The 19,755-nt window shown below is 37.4% G+C and overlaps 1 protein-coding gene across 4 annotated transcripts in view; it reads right to left on the bottom strand.

Moving 5' to 3' along the window:
* XRCC1 (X-ray repair cross complementing 1) overlaps positions 1-19,755 on the bottom strand; it is a 176,311-nt gene that overhangs the window by 116,625 nt on the left and 39,931 nt on the right. For 3 of the 4 annotated variants that reach the window (XM_033963446.1, XM_033963445.1, XM_033963444.1), the window contains exons 4-7: positions 9,889-10,023; positions 6,656-6,814; positions 6,221-6,310; positions 6,017-6,131 (exon numbers count right to left, since the gene is read on the bottom strand). In XM_033963446.1, coding sequence (XP_033819337.1) covers positions 6,017-6,131; positions 6,221-6,310; positions 6,656-6,814; positions 9,889-10,023 — 499 coding nt within the window. The remainder of the gene's footprint in view (positions 1-6,016; positions 6,132-6,220; positions 6,311-6,655; positions 6,815-9,888; positions 10,024-19,755) is intronic. The other variant, XM_033963447.1, reaches the window with a different exon arrangement.

Below are 19,755 nucleotides of genomic sequence, written 5' to 3'. Positions count from 1 at the left end.
CCTTTCGATCCTCAGACACAATCACCCCAAGATCCCTCTCTGTCAGTGCTTATTAGTCTTTCACCTCCCAGCTCATACAGTTCCCTTGAATTTCTACCCCCCCAAAAGCATCACTCTGCACTTCTTTGCATTGAATTATAGTTGCCAGACGCTAGACAATTCTTCTAAACAGATTCTTTTTCATGTTTTCCACTCCCTCCAGGGTGTTCATTCTGTTACAAGTCTTGGTATCATCCACAAAAAGGCTAACCTTACCTTCTAACCCTTCAGCAATGATGCATATAAACATATTGAACAGAATCGGTCCCAGCAGCGATCCTTGAGGCACTACACTACTCACATTTCACTCCTCTGAGCAAATTCCATTAACTACCAACCTCTGGCGGCTGTCCGTCAACCAGCTTCTAATCCAGTTCACCACTTTGGGCCCTAACTTCAGCTTATGAAGTTTGTTTAGGAGCATCCTGAGAAACCGTGTCAAAGGCTTTGCTGAAATCTAAGTATATTACATCTAGCGCATGTCTTTGATCAATTTCTCTGGTCACCCAGTCAAAGAATTCAATCAGATTCATTTGGCATGGTTTACCTTTAGTAAACCCATGTTGCCTCGGACCTAATGCCAGGTTAGCCATGCCTAAAGTGGCTTTAAGTGCTGATAGGCACCTCAAAAATCAGTGAAAAACACTGTTTAAATGGAGTTTTTCACTGAGCTTGGGCACCTACAAAACTGGCACCGTTTAGAGCAGAGGTCTCAAAGTCCTTCCTTGAGGGCCGCAATCCAGTCGGGTTTTCAGGATTTCCCCAATGAATATGCATGAGATCTATGTGCATGCACTGCTTTCAATGCATATTCATTGGGGAAATCCTGGAAACCCGACTGGATTGCAGCCCTCAAGGAGGGATTTTGAGATCCCTGGTTTAGAGAATCCGGGGCCAAAGTGAATGTGTGTCCGCTGAGTGTAAAGACTACCACATATCAAACTCAGTTGATGATATTTCAAGTAAATAGACACAAGTTGCAAGGTATGTGGGCAAAGAAGTCTTTGGAAATATGACACATTATACTGTATAGTCTTTGTATTTGATGAACTATATCATAGCATAGTAACATAGCAAATGACGGCAAACAAAGACCTAAATAGTTCATCTACTCTGCCCATTAGTTATTCTCATTAAATTTCATGTATCAAGCTATGGAGTGGTTTGGTATTGGATCCGGATTTATACAAATGATTCAAACACTGTATAGATCACCAACTGCTCGCTTATATATAAATAATAATATTTCAGATGCTTTTAAGTTGCAGAGGGGAGTTAGACAAGGTTGTCCATTATCTCCTTTGCTCTTTGATATAGTTCTTGAACCCTTATTATTAGCTATTCGACAGGCAAAGGACATACAGGGTATTCCATGTGCTGGAGTGGAATATAAAGTATCTGCTTATGCAGATGACATCTTGCTTCATTTGAGGAATCCGGAAACAACAATTCCATGTCTACTGAAAGTAATAGATACATTTGGAAAATTCTCAGGATACAAAATAAATTGGACTAAATCAGAGATTTTACCTTTAAATGTGCATTGTACAAAAGGTATATTTGATTCTTTCCCTTTTATATGGAAAGAGGATGGAATAAAGTACTTAGGTATTTGGTTGAATAAAACACTCGAAGAGACAATGAGAATAAATCAAAAAATTTTATTACAAAAAGTAACAAAGATGTGTGAGCAATGGAATCCTTTACATTTGTCCTGGTGGGGAAGAGTTCAAACTGTTAAAATGATGATTTTGCCTGTGGTTTGCTATCAATTGGGAATGATACCAGTGTTTTTTCAGGGGTCTTTCTATAAAAAATTAAATAGTATTCTGGTTAAATTTATTTGGCTGGGTAAAATTGCAAGAGTGGCTTTAGTGTCTTTGCAAAGACCAATTGAGGAGGGTGGGGTAAATTTTCCCAATTTTTATAGGTATCATCAAGCCTATATCATGCGCCAAGGTATGTATTGGGTCCTCCCAGAGCTTTTGGAACAATTACCAGAGTGGTTAAAGATGGAGAGATCACTTATCTTTCCACTTAGGCTTGATCTTTTGCTTGGTATAAAAATGCCTAGAATAAGTAAGGACAATAGAGTATTAATGGATACTTGGAAAACATTAAGGTTTATAGACAAATTAACTACTGATTCTATTTTAAAATCGAAACAACAAACTATTTGGGTAAACTCCAAGATACAAATAGGCGGGTTTAAGGTTGTCTGGAAAGATTGGATTAAAGCAGGTATAAGATCATTAACGGAAATAATTGATAATGGTAAGATGCTTGAATTTTCACAATTGCAACATAAATATGGTCTGAATAAAAAACAAAGTTTTAAGTGGTTGCAATTGAAGCATGCTATTCAGGTGGGGTTCCCTGAATGGAAATCTTTAAATGATCATTACAGCTTAGAATTCTTATGTTTCCAGGCAAATTTTCTGGGTCATCAGGCCGCAAAGTGGTATAAAATTATATCTAATTATTTGAATAAGAAGCCTAAAAATGGATTAAGAGATATTTGGAGCATTGAGATTAAGCATCAGATTAATGCATCTCAATGGCCACGTATTTGGTCTTGGAGAATTAAAGGTACGATGTCAGCATCTATTAGGCAAACATGGTTCTTTTTGTTGCATAGAGCATTCTGGACCCCTACTAGATTACAAAAATTAGATTGCTCTAAGTCTAATAGATGCTGGCATTGTAAAATTGAAGTTGGAACTTTAGACCATCTTTTATTTTATTGTCCATGTATTCAGGCATTTTGGATATCAATCTGGGATCAAGTCAACATATTGATGGAGAGCCATGTGGCATTATCCTATGACACAGTGGTTTTTGGAATGTGTATGAGGGCCAAATGCCAAATATCTGCAGCAAACAATAAATTATTGATGATTCTTACTGGTGTGGGAATTCAGCAAATAACAACTAATTGGAAAGACTGTTCTAGACTGAATTGTAGTTTCTGGTGGAACTCAGTTTGTCATATGTACAAGATGGAAAGATTTCTTGCAATACAAAGGGGGTATTTTAAAAAGTTTCAAGAGGTGTGGAGGCCATTAATTGATTATTATAATTATTAAGATTTATTCTTTTTCCTTAGAGGATAATTTATAAAAATAGGGTGGGGTGGGGGGGATAAGATAATTTAGTTAGCTAGCGGTATATTTCAACTGATTAATGGATATAAGAAACATGGTATATAGGTATGAATAGAAAAGGAAAGAGGGTAAATTTATTGGAAATATGTTGTTATGAAATATAAGGGGATATATGTACTATGATGAGATATATATTGTTGTGCATCACTTTGTATAATAAAATGAATAAAGAGTTTGAGGAAGAAAGGGTGGGGGGAGGGACAGATTTAATGTAAGATTAATTGTATTATGAAAGAGAGATATATAAGTATGTATAAGTTTGGACGAAATATTTTGATGATATGGGAAGGGATGGGAGGTGGATGGGAGGTATTAAAACATGTATAATAATATTGTTTAAGAATGTCAAGTGAGTTATGTGAATTAATTGTAATAATATTGTACACTTGTTGAAAGAAATAAAAAGGAATAAAGATTAAAAAAAAAAAAAAAAAAAGTTATTCTCATTAAAAATACATGATTAAATTAACTTGTCTCTTCTTTGAGATTTCTGGGCCATAGACTAAAGACCACCTGGTATTGTCCTTGAAATGGTTGGTGGGTGCCAAGAGTACCAAAAGGCAGTGTTCATATATGTGTGTGTATACACTGCCTTTTGGTATTTAAAAAAACAACAATCCAACAATAAACTTAAAGGAGGTTAACAAAGTGAGATAAACGTAGAGGAATTTTTTTCTGTTTTTTTCTTTTTCAATGACATGTTTATTGAATGCCACAAAAAAATGCTTGACAAAACCACTTTCATTTGCAAACATAACACATAGCGAGTTTGATATCCTGCAAACAACGGAATGGTTGGATAGGCTGGAGTGAGCTTAGATGGCAACTTCAGCATTTAGAACCTAGGACAATACCAGGTGGTCTTTAGTCTATGGCCCAGAAATCTCAAAGAAGAGACAAGTTAATTTAATCATGTATTTTTAATGAGAATAACTAATGGGCAGAGTGGATGAACTATTTAGGTCTTTGTTTGCCGTCATTTGCTATGTTACTATGCTATGATATAGTTCATCAAATACAAAGACAATACAGTATAATGTGTCATATTTCCAAAGATAAGGGTAACCAGTCGACATTGTATATCTGAATTTTCAGAAAGCGTTCGACAAGGTTCCGCATGAATAACTATTTCGAAAAATTGCGAGCCATGTAATCAAGGGTGAAATGCTCTCGTGGATTAAAAACTGGCTGGCAGATAGGAAATAGAAAGTGGGGGTAAATGGACAATACTCAGATTGGAAAAGCGTCACCAGTGGAGTGCCACAGGGTTCGGTGCTTGGACCCATGCTCTTCAACAGATTTATAAACGATCTGGAAATTGGTACAACGAGCAAGGTGATTAAATTTGCAGATGATACTAAATTATTCAGAGTAGTGAAGACGCAGGAGGATTGCGAAGATCTGCAACGTGACATAAACACGCTTGAGAAATGGGCCACAACATGGCAAATGAGGTTCAACGTGGATAAGTGTAAGGTGATGCCTGTTGGTAACAAAAATTTTACATATGAATACAAAATGTCCAGGGCGTTACTTGGAGACCCCCCTCAGGAAAGAGACTTGGGAGTGCTGGTCGACAGGTCGATGAAGCCATCCGCACAATGTGCGGTGGCAGTGAAAAGGACAACTAGGATGCTAGGAATGATTAAGAAGGGGATCGGAGAAGGGGATCATGCCGCTGTACCGGGCCATGGTACGCCCTCACATGGAATACTGCGCTCAGCACTGGACGCCGTACATGAAGGACACAGTACTACTACTACTACTACTGCCTACTACTTATAGGGAATTCAGGAAACGCCTAAAAACACATCTGTTCCTGAAGTACTTAGGTAACTGACCTATACAATCTTAGTCAACAAATGATCTTCGAAATGTTATTCACTAACTCCGAACTTTGTTTATTCCACTCAATCTGTAATACCTTTTAATCATTGTAAACTGCATAGAACTTCACAGTCCTGCGGTATATAAACTGTTATTATTTATTATTAGTAGTAGTAGTACTACTCGAAAGGGTCCAGAGAAGAGCAACTAAAATGGTTAAGGGGCTGGAGAAGTTGCTGTACAGCGAGAAATTAGAGAAAATGGGCCTCTTCTCCCTTGAAAAGAAGAGACAGAGAGGACATGATCAAAATATTCAAGATACTGAAGGGAATAGACTTAGTAGATAAAGACAGGTTGTTCACCCTCTCCAAGGTAGGGAGAACGAGAGGGCACTCTCTGAAGCTAAAAGGGGATAGATTTCGTACAAATGTAAGGAAGTTCTTCTTCACCCAGAGTGTGGTAGAAAACTGGAACGCTCTTCCAGGGATTCAAGACAAAGTTAGACAAGTTCCTGCTGAACCGGAACGTATGCAGGTAAGGCTGGTCTCAGTTAGGGCACTGGTCTTTGACCTAGGGGCCACCGCGGGAGCGACTGCTGGACACGATTGACCACTGGTCTGACCCAGCAGCGGCAATTCTTATGTTAGGCATTTTACACTTCATTTACCCAGTCTGGAACATTATTTCCTATGAAATGAGTGACTTCTTGCACATTAATACCATTCAGGTATTTGAAAATCTCTATCCCAACAACTCCAGGTTATCTATGTTTAAATATTTAACTTTCATCTTCTACTGCAGACCCTAGATCATTTTAAAAACATGTGTTCAGAACATCTCAAGTCTATTTGTGGCCTTTCAGTGGTAAGACCATTAGGACCTGAATACAGGTGAAGTGTCTCAAACAACCTGAATGACTGAACAATCATTTCCTCTTTTCTTGCTAGCAAATTTATTGCAACTGGAGAAAAAGTGACATGTTTTACCTTTGGGAGAAAGGACTGGAGATTTAGCAGCTCGACTAAAGAAAAGACTGCCGGGCTTCATTCCGCTTGAAGTGCTCTCTTCCTTCACCACAAATTGTCCTAGTTTGGTGACTCTCTGTTCCAACAATGAAGAGAAACTGGGTCAGTGCAAAGCACAACCTCATAGTAACTGCTTTGTCAAAGCAGAATACAAAAACTACTTACTGGTGTAGAGGCTGAGGAAGCAGCAGATTGGGACTCTCCAGGATCAGGAGGAGAATGGAACCGTATAAAGGACAGTCCATATGACAGATTCTAAAGAAGAAGAGAGAGGATGAGTCATGAGGAAAATAAATGGTCAACCCACAAAATGCAGGCAGAATTTATTTTCTAGAAGTGGCTCCTTAAAAGGTAGTCACCTCAAGTTCTGTTCTTCCTGAAATTTAAGACAGCAAACACGCTGCAGATTTCCTCTCTCATTGCACCTCATTAAAGCAGCCTTACAGAGTCTGGTAGTTTTGTAGATATACAGTCTGCATTTCAGTTTCAGAAGCTGTATAGTGAGGCATCATCCTGCCAAGCACTGCCCTATTCCCACTTTACAGCTCAGCCTGCTGTCATGCCACTAATCTCCGATTCTGGATGCAGTTGTCTCCTCACCTTGTTGTAAGGCTGCGTGCACACAATCTTCACCCGGTCCCATTTCTTCTCTGCTGTCCCTTTCACTAGTTTCTCTGGCCCAAACATCCGAACGCGATTTGAGTTGCTGTTGTTCTTGCTCTCTACTGGGGACATGAAGGAGGAGGTGACCAAGATCACCTAAGCAAAGAAAAAGGGTATGTGAGAGACAAAACCATCATTAATATTTTGTACTTTATCTAAATTTATTAACCGCATTTTATGAAGAGATTCACCCAAAATGGTTTACACTGAATAGTAAGTCAGGTACTCTAAGAATTTTCTCTATCTGTCCTAGTGGGCTCACAATCTAACTACTGTACCCAGGGCAATGGAGGCAGGGTAAACAATTATCATTATAGAGTCGAGGGACTAAGTAACATCAGCTCACATATTAGTACAAGGATAAATCAAAAAGTAAAGGCAAAATACATTTAACTGCTTTAATAGCCATAACTGTGAGCAATTGAATATATCATTTTTCCACATAGTCCCCATGCAAAACGACTTATTTATTGTATCATTCGACTAGCTTCTCCATTCTGCAGAGAAGAAGTTTTTCGGCTGTTCCCAAAGCCAGGTGAGCATCACTTTCTTTACTTCATCATGCTTTGTCTTTTGCACTCCAGATCGCAGTGATGTACCCAAGTCTCATTGCTGCTTTCTCATAAGTAGTGGTACCAAACATCTGGATAGAACACTCTCTGAGCTACTCCTGTGTTTATCAGGCCTAAAATAAATTTTAGTTTATCTAGATAGCAGCTGAATATTGTCACTGTCCAGATAATTTCACAGCCCACCCTACCAATGCCCTCCCTTTCAGCACTTTGTTCGTGTATGGATAGTATCTGGCTGTCCAGCAAGGGCAGAATTGGGCACCCTAGGCAAACCTTTAGTTTTATACCCTCCTTCAATTAACATTGAGTCCTCTAATCTGCTCTCCCTCCATCCCCAGGCTTCAAGAGGGGCATTAAAAAAAAAATAAAGTCCTACTCATAACTTCCCCCAAAAAAAAGTCCCATCGCACAACCATAATCAAAAAGGAAAAAAATATCTAGATTTCCTGTTCAATTATGGCTCCGAGACTGATGTTTTTGCACTGAAAATTTCCAAAATAGCCATTTTCCAAAGTGAAAAGTCCAACTTTTAAAAACCAAAATAGAAGCAGGAACATGAATGTCTGTCTGGCATCATTTTCAAAACAATGGCCACAAGTATGTTCCTGCATAACAAAGGTGTAACCTAGTGGTTAGTGCAGTGCACTGTAAACCAAGGGAAACAGGTTCAAAACCTAATATAACTTTTTTTTGTAAATGCGATTCCTCTAGGACCTGAAAAATACATACTGTACCTGAATTTACCAGAAAAAGAAAACAACCAGTATCAACGAGAGATAGAATATATCAGGAAACCGCAAAGCTGTCCTAAATAGGAAAGCAGAGACAGCCTTTCTCCCATATCGGCTCCTCACATTTTCAATGTTAAATCATAACACACCCTCCTCCCCCCTCCCGTACAGCAACAGGTGGGAGAACAAGCTCACCATACAAACCCATACAAACAAACATGCATACTCCAGTTACGCATCACTTGCACACTCACCCCTCCCTACCCCCCCTATTCCGAGAGACCAGAGGCAACCCCAGGAACACCTTCCATAAGACCAGGCTGCTGCTGTTTGACTGTATTCATATTGTATTTGCTTGTCTCTCTTGTTGACTCCTTAATAAAAATGATTTTCAAAAAAAATTATAATAATTTTTTAAAAAAGAACTGAAGTAATACTTGAACCTGGCTCCCTTACGTTCACAGTCCATTAGGCTACTCCTGTGAGTTGTTTGGTCGGTGTGATGTTCAGAATACCCATAATACCTGCAGCTGATATAGAGCCTGGTTTTCATTTCCAGTTGTGCTTTCAGGGAAGATGGAGGGGGACAGCAACTACTGAGGGATAAAGGAGACGTTATGCCTTAATCTCTTCACTGGTCGGCTGCTGAATTAGAGCAACGTTTTGCAATTTGGATTTGATCTTGGGCCTGCGCACCCCCCGACTGAGGAAATACAGAGTCCATCTCCCTCTCTACCAGACACCAAGCTTCCCTGTCTCAGAGGGTCAAGCGACCTAGAAACCCCACTACTCCCTCCAGACCCGCCACCACCACCACTTCCCTAGACCTGGTCAACCGGCTAATAGCCCACAATCTACATTGCAAGCCCAATATCGTCAATCTTGGTGATTCCTGCCTGAGGGAGGTAAGGTGATCTAAGATCTCTGCACAGACAATAGACTACCCCAGACACCAATACCTTATCCCAATTTTAAGCTAGTCTGAAAGAAACTCCAACATACTGCTAAACACGGGCTAGATTCACTAAGCAAACCGATCGTGTACTGATCGGTTTGCGAACCCTTTGCGACCCAATTTCCCTCCGACCCAATTCATTAAAGTGTTTAGTGATCCCCTCCCGATCCGTGCATGCAAATGAGGGAAATGGCATGCAAATGAGGGAAATGGCATGCAAATTTGGGAGGGCAGCGATTCACTAAACACTTTAGCTAACACCGATTGGGCTTGCCTCTCAGAAAAGCAGCGACTGCTAAAGACCAGTTGCTCTATTCTGGCCAACTCTCCTGCCCTCTTCTGCCCTTTAAAACCACGGGCTGGCAATTTTTACAGAATACATAAAAAAGGAATTATTCCTTTTTTATATATTCTATATAATTGCCAGCCTGTGGTTTTAACCCGTCCCCCCCCAGCACCGATGCCCCCGTGCACTGATGCCCCCACCCCCGCGCTGATGCCGAACATAACGAGGGCCTCAAAATTAGTACCTAGCGGGCCACGAGTTTCAGACCACTGTTATAAAGGTATCAGCTATGTAGTAATAACTGTTTGTTGATTTATTCCACATTAAATGCTTTTGAAAGTCTGTACTACTTATCCAGAGAATTTTTCTTTTACTTATTGACACTATGCCTCTAGGACAGAGTTAGGAATATTTGATCTAGAGCCAGGGAAAACAAGGTTCAACTCCCACTGTTGCTCGAGACCTAGGCTTGTACAAGTTACTTAACTGTCCATTATCTCAGGTACAAATTTATATTTGTTAAGTCCTCTGAGGAAGTGACAATACCAACAGTGAATGTATCTCAACTTGAGCTATTACTGAAAAAGGTATGAAATAAATCCAAATAGTCAGTTCCTTCTCTTTACCTCATATTCCTGCTCACTGACAGAAGTGGAATGTCCCACAAGCACCTCCACAAAAGCAGAACACTCATTCCCAACATCAATGCCGTGGATCAGCTCTTCCTTTTCAAACTGCAAGCAAAGTACAGAAAGAAAGCCCTACTCAGGTTCAGCACCGTAAAGGATTCGTTCATTTCTTTCAGTTTCGAGATTGCCCCCTCAAACTGATGCTTAAAGCAGATCACAGGAGGTAAAATGTATAAATTATTTGAAGAATAACTACAATCATAAAAAAGGAGAAATTAGAACTTACCTGCTACAAACATATTACATATGTTATGGTGGGGTTAAATTTTATATATTATTGTTAAATGATAGAAATTCAAGTGAGGTATCTAATTTCAATTGTTAATTTATTGATACACTTGATGTAAAAATGAATAAAGATTTTTTTTTTAAAGATCTTACCTGCTAATTTCTTGAATCCCTCTAGAACGGTGCAGACATTTAAGTTTATGTTCACTCGCCAGTATGTGGAGACTGAGAACAGACTGAATTACATCTCACTACAAGTACCCTGTACAGACCCTACTAGTCAGTATTTCGGTAACAAAGCAAAAGGTGAGAGGAAAACCCCATAAACCATGAACACATGAATAACATACTACAGTCTACCTTTGATTGACTGACCAGCTCAGTAAATCGCTACACTGTCAAACTTCTACTCACACTGCTCAGGAAGGATTTAAGGAATGAAAATTAACAGATAAGATCTAATTTTCTCCTTCCACATCATCCCTCTAGATCAGTCCAGACATGTGAAAAGTACCAAAGCAGAATCTACTGAGGATGAATCATCAGGCAAGTCTGCCATCTTGGTAGGTCTGTACACAGTGGCGTAGTAAGGGGGAGGGGGTGGTCTACCCTGGGCGCTGTTCTGGTGGTGACACCAGCACCCATTCTACTCTCTGCCCCCCCACACTACTGCGCTCCCACTCACCTCTTTAACGTTTGCAGTGCAAGCAGCAGCCTCAACTTGCTGCTTATGTTAGCGTTGCTCTTTCTCCGATGACACTTCCTGAACCTGCACCTACGAAGTGACGTCAGAGGAAGAGCCAATGCTGGCACGAGCAGCAGGCTAGGGTTGCTACATGTACCAAGAACATTGAAGAGATTATGGGGGAAGGGGGTGTGCGCGCGGCAAGAGGGGGCGCGGAAAGAGGGGAGGGGTGCCACTGCCCCAGGCGCCTCTCACCCTCGCTATGCCACCGTCTGCACATCCAACCTGTAAAACTGCACAAACAAGTACAGCAACAACCAAATGGCCATCATGCAAATCTGCTGCGGCATGAAGCTACATTCCATCAACAAGAATACCCAACAACGTGCCTTCAATATGGACAAGGGGGCACTGGATGGCCCCATAAAATATAGCAAAGTCCCAAAAGTAAGGATAACGCTGTAGGAGACAACCATAGGTGTGTTGACAAAAACCCAAAATGACGAGTGGTTCTTCCAGTTTCAGTACTTCTTAAAAACACAGCGATTTAGTTATATGCATTCACTGACTGGTTCTACACATTATCAACCTTATGACTGTATAATTTTCTTCACATGATATTGGCTCTGTGAACCCTAATATAGTCTCGGAAGAGCCAAAACACAGACCATGTTGGGTCAAATAGCTATGCATTAATAAATTAGTCCTAAAAAAACCATCTATGATTTTTTCTTCCACTAAATGCCCATCGAACCTTCCATATTTCATTATGAAAGGTACTGTCCCTACCATACTTCATATCCATTAAAATTCTCGGATTTAACTTTTGATAAATCCTTATTTCATTCTCATTTTTCTAGAGTTGTTTCTACTTCATTCTTAAGACTTCGCCAGCTTCGCTCCGTTTGGTCATGTACTTCACTCCGGATTCTATTACACTCTTTGGTCTTTTCTAAACTTGACTATTGTAACTCACTTTTAATCAGTCTTCCTCAATATCAACTCTGTCAACTTCAGCTTGTGCAAAATACTTCTCTCCAATTGCTTTATCATCAATCTAAATATGATCATATTACCCCTTTACTCAAATCAGAACATATGCTTCCAATCGCTTACTGAATTCCTTTTAAGTACAATGTACTTTGTTTCCAGATCTAGTCTTCAGGTTTTCTCTTATTCCTTTGCTCCTCTCATCAAAATTTGATAACAGTTCTATCTTTCAGGCAGATATTTTTGGATATTCAAGGGATTGCAGTTTTTTGGTAATGGCTCCATATTCTGTGAAATTTCCTTCCACTATTATCTAAGGACTGAAAAATCTTTTAGAAATATTAAGTCTCAATTAAAGGCTCATTACTTTAAAATGCCATTTGACACAACTTTTTTATAATCTTTTTTTTTTTTTTTTTTTCCTTGCCAACACGGCTTTTCTTTTCCCCTTTTACCTTTTGTTGCTTCTTTTTTGTTCTTCTCTATAATATATGTCCTTGGTCCAATTCTCTGGTCACCCAATCAAAAAATTCAATCAGATTTGTTTGGCATGATTTACCTTTAGTAAATATGTTTCACAAAGAGGTTTGAGTTTAATTAGGGGATTAAAAGGTCAGTGCCCTGAGTGATTTCCTGTTTTCAGCTAAACCCCAATACAGCAGCCCAAATTCCCCGAGAGGTATGTTAATGTGAGTAATTTGCTATCTTTAATGATAATTTCAAACAAGTTGTAGTAAGATATGATTTTGAGTTATTTAGGTACTGAATGAGGGGATGTTTGGATGCACGAATGTGTATTTTTAAATGGTAGTAGTAATTTCCATTTTCCACTTTCTCATAGCATACTCCTTCCTGATGATGCGTTAGCGAAACTCGAATAGAGAGACCAGTTTTTGGCCACTTTCGGGTGTTATCTTTAAGTTTTCACTAATAAGCAGTTGGAAGCTGTAGAGAGAGAATTGCCTTGTCTTCAGATAAGTCATTTGTTTATCTGTATATGTTAATAACTAGATGTATCAAATTAATCAATATGCACCTGATTTGTTAGAAAAGGTCCTCACTTGCAATCATCTATAGCAGTGGTTCCCAAACCTGTCCTGGGGGACCCCCAGCCAGTCAAGTTTTCAAGATATCCATAATGGGAGGGGCGTGGCTTGGACACGCAAGCAAATGGTCGGGTAATAGCAGTGCTCCGTGTCAGACAAGCTATTATTTCAAATTTAAAAGCTCCAAAATCGATATTTTGCTGAAAAAAAAGGTGGATAAGAAGAAAATGGCATCGGGTAAACAAAATAAAAACGATGCAGGAGCCGGAGGATCAGGAACAAGCAGTAATAAAAGATCAAAGCCTGAACCAGGGACACCTTCAAAGGTTCCGCTGCCTTCAGAAGGAGATCCAGACATGATGGCAGAAATAAGACAGATCAAAGATATCGTTTTAGAAATCAAAAAACAACTTCAAAAGGCAATTGACGACGTAGCCATACTTACAAAAAGAGTGGACCTAATTGATAACAAAATAACTCACTTAGAAGAAAAATCGGAAGAGGTACATACTGAAGTTATGCAAAATAAAAAAGCTTGGAAAGAAATGGAAATAATAGAGACTTGGAAGATTGTTTAAATAGAGAAAAAAGAAATAATTTAAGAATTATAGGGATGGGGGGCGTGGCTTGGACACGCAACTGAATGGTTGGGTAGTCCATTAGCTCCGTAGTAACAAGCTATTTTTATTAAAAATAAGCTATCAAAAATTGTAAATTGGCAAGACACAGCATTTATTCACATCGGAAATGGCTTCAGGAAAGCAAAACAAGAACGATATGAGTGCTGGAGGATCGGGCATAAGCAGTAACAAGCGATCAAAGCCGGAACTAGCAACTCCTTCTAAAGTGCCGTTGCCGGCAGAAGAAAATCCGGATATTATAACGGAATTACGGCAGATCAAAGAAATTGTTATGGAAATCTCAAAAAAGTTACAAAAAGTAAGTGATGATGTGGAAATCCTCACTAAAAGAGCAGATTTATCTGATAACAAATTAAATCTTTTGGAAGAAAAAACGGAACAAATACAAACTGAAATGAAACAAAACAAAATGGTATGGAAGGAAATGGAAGTTGTTAAAAAGGATCTTGAGGATTGCTTGAATCGCAAAAGAAGATATAATTTAAGGATCATTGGGATGCCGGAAGGTGTGGGAAAAAAATGATCCTATCTCTTTCTTGGAAAATTTTCTGCCTAAAGTCTTGCCAATTAAATCAAAAATCCCTCTTGAAATAGAAAGAGCACACAGGATACCGACTCAAAAAGTTTTATCTCAAAAAGGTCCAAGAACTTTAATATTTAAATTGTTACGATACCAACACGTTATGGAAATTTGTCAACTTGCCAAAGAAAACCGGAGCCTCAAATGTCAGGATACAAGAATACACATCGTACCTGACTTTGCTAAAGAAACTGCATTTAAAAGGAAACAGTTCTTGGCTTTGCGTCCCAAATTAAGAGCACTGGGGGCAAGATATGGACTGTTATATCCGGCAGTAATGAAGATCACTTTGGCAAATAAAACTCAGAATTTCACTGACCCTTTGAAGCTGCAGGAGTACTTAGAAGATTTAGAACAGCCAATGACTTCCTAATTATTATTTATAATTTACTAGATATATGTACCTGTGATATAGAGAATTATATTTATTTTATTCAAAATCTAATTCAAATTTACTAATTGGAATGTTCACAACAGGATCTATTTGTGTCTTTGTTTTTTTTTTTTTAATTTAACTGTAACTGTAACGGTCCATGAATGGCACGAGAACAGAAGCTAATAGAACAAATTATACCACTGTCAAAGATGAAAGACGCGTCATGACAGATTTGTTTACAACTGTCACAATTCTTGAATGGATTTGATACCTTTTGAATGAAAACGTGAGATCTCAATGCTCAACCAATGAAAGCACACCAAGAAGGACTTGATTGGATATCTCTGACGTGCAGTGCGTAGGAAGAGAGCAATGAAGAACAGTGACGTGTTTTCTAGAATGGAAAGACAGGGGACGATATATTTAATCGTACGGACTTCGGGACTAAAGTTTTTTTTGTTTTTTTTTTATTTTTTTAAATTTCTTTCTTTTTTTTTTTTTTTGAAAAGATAAAAGTTTAAATAACATTTATTACATAGGAAGAACGTAATTTTTATGGATAAGAAGATCTTTGATAATATAATGGCACGGAACTGCTTTTCAATTGATATCTGCGCGGAGGAATGGTCTGTATACAGTAAAGCTCACAGTTAATTACATGTTTCCTTTTGGTCAGTAAATGGTTATATGGATGAGTAAGGGGTAAGAGAAACTATAAAATGGTGGTTTTTTTCCTTTTTCCTTCTTTAGATATGGAAATAACCTTTTCAGGGATGTTATATGCTATGCTTAATTTTTTGAAGATAAAAGTTCATTATAGGTTAAGCAACTACTTTCTTCAATGGTTTCCTAATAGTAAAACAGAAGACTAAAATCTTTTATGTAATAAATTGAAGAAGTTTGATATTTCACTAATACTATATGGTCATCAGGTAAATCTTTAATGGTTTAAAATGAGAAAGGGGATGAGAAAAGGAAGGGGAAAGAAAGGAAAAGAGGAAGAAAAAGGGAAAAGAAGGAGGAAGGAAGGAAAGGGAAAGAGAAAGAGAAAAGAAAGAGGAGGAAGGAGTGAAGAAAAAGAGGGAAGGGAAGGGAAAGGAAAGGAAAAAGGGGAAGGAGAAAAGAAAGAAGAAGGGAGGAGAGGAAAAAAAAAAAAGAGGAAAAAAAGAAAAAAAAAAAAAAGGAAATAAAAGATTGCTGATAAGAAAATAATATTTATTAAATATAGGATATATGGCCACTGGAAAGTTTTTACAACATAGTAATAGATCCAGTAATGAAAATTAAATTTATACTCATTTATATTTAATTATATGCTATTATAGATGAAGAACTGCTTTGAACTTTGGATTTGATTAAGATATCTGGTTTAACGCAATATAAATTTTAGGAAAGTTTATAAAGATATAGGTACAATATGGGTATCTTAATCCTAGGTTTTTTTTTTGTTTTTTTTCCATTTGTTATATATTTCTAAGATTAGAGATAACACACGAGGAAAATGATATTACTATGATATTATAATTCTCATTATATATAACTCTGCAGCACAATAATATTACAGAGTAAACAAGATTACATACAAATTGTCTTTATATTTATTTATTTTTATTAGAATATTTAAAATTTTAAGGATTCTATTTTTAGGATTATACGATATATAATCATTCAATAAAAGTATATATTTGGATGTCATTTATTATATTTAATTGATAATTTATATGAAATATTAATTGTTTCTGATTTTATAAAAGTCTGCTTTAATGTAAAACGGGAGTAGATCTTTGGGTTTTTTGTAATCAAACTATAAATTGACTTAATTGGGTTTAGACATTTTTATAATTTGATGAATTCAGATAAAATCTTTCCACAACTTATGAGCAATTATATGAATTGGGATTTAATATATTAAATTAATTGAACTGGTCAATTTAGGATCTATCCTTTTATTTATTATATACATTTTTCCCCTTAATCTATATTATAACAAAGAAATAGGGGTGGATATTTAATTTCTTGATAGACTATATATATAATTTTATTTACATCATATATAAATTTAAAGATAGCTGTTTAAATTTGAGATATTAGCTTGTGAGGAGTTATTTATACCTGATCTTACTTGCGTTTCCAAGTTTTCATATTTAATTGGGGATGGAGGGGAGGGGGATGGGTAATGAAGGATGGGACATTAAAAGGGGGGGTTCATGTAAGTCTTGTTAATTGGGAAATTGACTTATTATTCAATATTCACAGTTTAATTTTTGATAGAACAAGTGATGAGATTATCTAATGGCTATTAAGATACTGTCTTTGAATGTTAATGGTCTTAATCATCTGATAAAAAGGAAAAAAGCTTTGTTATTTTTAAAACAGCAGAATGCAGATATTTGCTGCATACAAGAGACTCACCTGTCCAATATAGAATCTCAAAAGCTGGAGGGAGGGTGGATTAAACATTGTTTTTTTTCATCGGCTGTTGGGAAAAAGGCTGGTGTTGCTATATTAGTGAATAAGAAATGTTCTGTCTCCTTTAAATTTAAGGCATCGGATTCTCATGGAAGATGGATACATCTGGAAATGAGCATGGGAGATACTACCTTGTCGCTTTTTAATATATTACATTACATTACATTACATTAGGGATTTCTATTCCGCCTGTGCCTTGCGGTTCTAGGCGGATTACATTATAGAAGATATCTGGACAGTTCCAGTTGAATTACATTTCAGGATAGGAGTATATTACAGTAACAGTAAAGAGTTATGATACTTCAAGTTCACAGAAGATAATACTTGTCACAGAAGTTATTACATGTGACAGAAGATAGTGCATTTTGCAGAGGTAATACATGGCAACTCAATCGTTTAAATCAGGTGTAAAGTAGAAGAGTTACATTACATTTTAGGTCACAGACAAAGAGATAGTATAGATGGGTGTTTCCGAAGTCGTTGGTTGGGAACTCGTTGGGTGGTGGTTAGAGTGATGGGAGATATTTTTTGAACAGTAGTGTTTTTATTTCTTTGCGGAACTCTTTTATGTCTGTTGTTTTGGTCAGTAATTTTGAGATGTCAGAGTCTATTTTAGCTGCCTGTGTCCCCAGGAGGTTATCGTAGAGTTTCTTACGACAAGTTCCGTTGAGTGGTGGATAGGTGAAAAGGTTCTGTGTTCTCCTTCTTCTTGGTGGGTGGTAGTGATGGAAACGATTAATTAGGTAACTTGGTGCCGTGCCATGGGTTACTTTGAAAATGAGACAGTAGAGTTTGAATTGTGTTCTTGCTTTTATTGGAAGCCAGTGAGATTCTAGGTATGCGTTGGTAATGTGGTCGTATTTGCTGAGTGAGTATATGAGTCTGAGGGCTGTGTTCTGGATGGTCTGTAGTTTTTTTATTGTGTTGGTCGGGCAAGGTAAGTAGAGGCTGTTGCAATAGTCGACAATACTTAGCACAAGGGATTGGACAATGATCCTGAATTGGTCTTTGTTGAAGAATTTCCTGATTTTTCTTAAATTTCGCATTGTGAAGAATGCTTTTTGGGTGACCTTTAGGATTTGTGTTTGCATTGTGCAGCATCTGTCTAAATGTATTCCTAGGATTTTAAGGGAGTTCTGTATAGGGTACTTGATTGAGTTTACTTCCAGTTCTGTTAGGGATGGTTTTTTGTCCTTCTCTAGTAATAAGAATTTGGTTTTGTCAGAGTTCAGCTTTAGCTTGTGATCTGTCATCCATTTATCCACTGTTTCTAATGTAGTTTTCAGGCGTTCTGTGGAGATTGGGTTGTGTATGTCGAATGGAAGGAGGATGGTTATGTCGTCTGCGTAGCTGAAAGAAGTAATATTTTGGGTGTCTAGGGTGGTGCCTAGGGAGGATATGAATAGGTTGAAAAGTGTGGGAGAGAGGGGAGAACCTTGTGGTACTCCACATGGATTGGACCATGGTTCAGATAGAGTGTCTTTTGATTTGACTCTGTATGTTCTAGTTTTAAGGAAGCCTTGGAACCAGTTATGAACTTTACCTGAAATTCCTATTGCGTCTAGTTTTTGGAGAAGAATGGAGTGGTCCACTAAATCGAATGCAGCTGAGAGATCAAATTGGATGATTAGCAGTCTATTTCCTTGGCTGAGGTGACTTCGAGCTATGTCTAGTAGAGATACCAGGAGAGTTTCTGTACTGTAGTTGGTTCTGAATCCGGATTGGGATGGATGTAAGATATTGTGGGCTTCAAGGTAAGTGGACATTTGTTGTGCAACTAGTCCTTCTATTATTTTGACGTATATATATATGCCCCTAATTCGAATCAGCCAGAATATTTTAAGACTCTACAACAACTGATTCTTCCACTGGCTACATCTAATTTGATAGTAGCTGGGGATTTCAATGCTGTCATGGATCCCCTTTTGGATAAAAATCCTAAAAGATTTATAAAATCTTTAGGATTAGATAATTTTGTACAATCTTGTGATTTGAAAGATATTTGGCGTATACTTCATTTTGTGGCCGGGAATTTTCTTTCTGTTCTCATGTTCATAAATCTTTTTCTAGAATAGATTACATTTTTGTTTCAAATCAATTAGTACATCAAGTTACGCAGGCTGCCATAGATCCAATTGTTTTATCAGACCATGGTGGAGTGTGGATTGAACAAGATATAAACAGACCTGTGTGGAGATTTGATAATACATTGCTTGCTGAACCAAATTTTTATGAAATTATGTTAGGAAAAATAAAAGATTACTTTCAACTTAATGATACAGATGAGGTCTCTATGGAAACTTTATGGGATGCCTTTAAGGTGACCATGAGAGGTCAACTAATTTCTTATTCGGCTCATCTTAAAAAACAGATTAAGAAACAGTTTTCTGATTTAGAAAAAGAAATTAAAATTTTGGAATCAAAACTAATAGAAAAATGGGATTATTCTACGCAACAAGAACTTTTAAAATTTAAAGGAAAATTTCATGATATTTCATCTAAATTGATTAGGAAAGATTTATTTTCTCAGCAAGCTTTATATTATGGAAACTCAAATAAGTCGGGAAGAATATTGGCAAATTATTTAAAAGCTAAAAAAAGAAAGACAAAAATAGTTGCCATTAAAGATGAACTTGGAGATATGCACATTCAAAATAAATCTATTTTAAAACAGTTTTTACAATTTTATAGATCTCTTTATTCTTCTGAGACTTATTTAGATAAAGAAAAAGATGGTTTAGAGTTTTTGAAAGTATTAGAGGGTCCTAAGGTTCCCGAGCATATAAAAA

Source organism: Geotrypetes seraphini, chromosome 11 (genome assembly GCF_902459505.1).
Source record: "Geotrypetes seraphini chromosome 11, aGeoSer1.1, whole genome shotgun sequence".
Lineage (NCBI taxonomy): Eukaryota > Metazoa > Chordata > Amphibia > Gymnophiona > Dermophiidae > Geotrypetes > Geotrypetes seraphini.
Note: the sequence above shows the minus strand (reverse complement) of the source record. Positions and strands in the feature narration are given on the sequence as shown.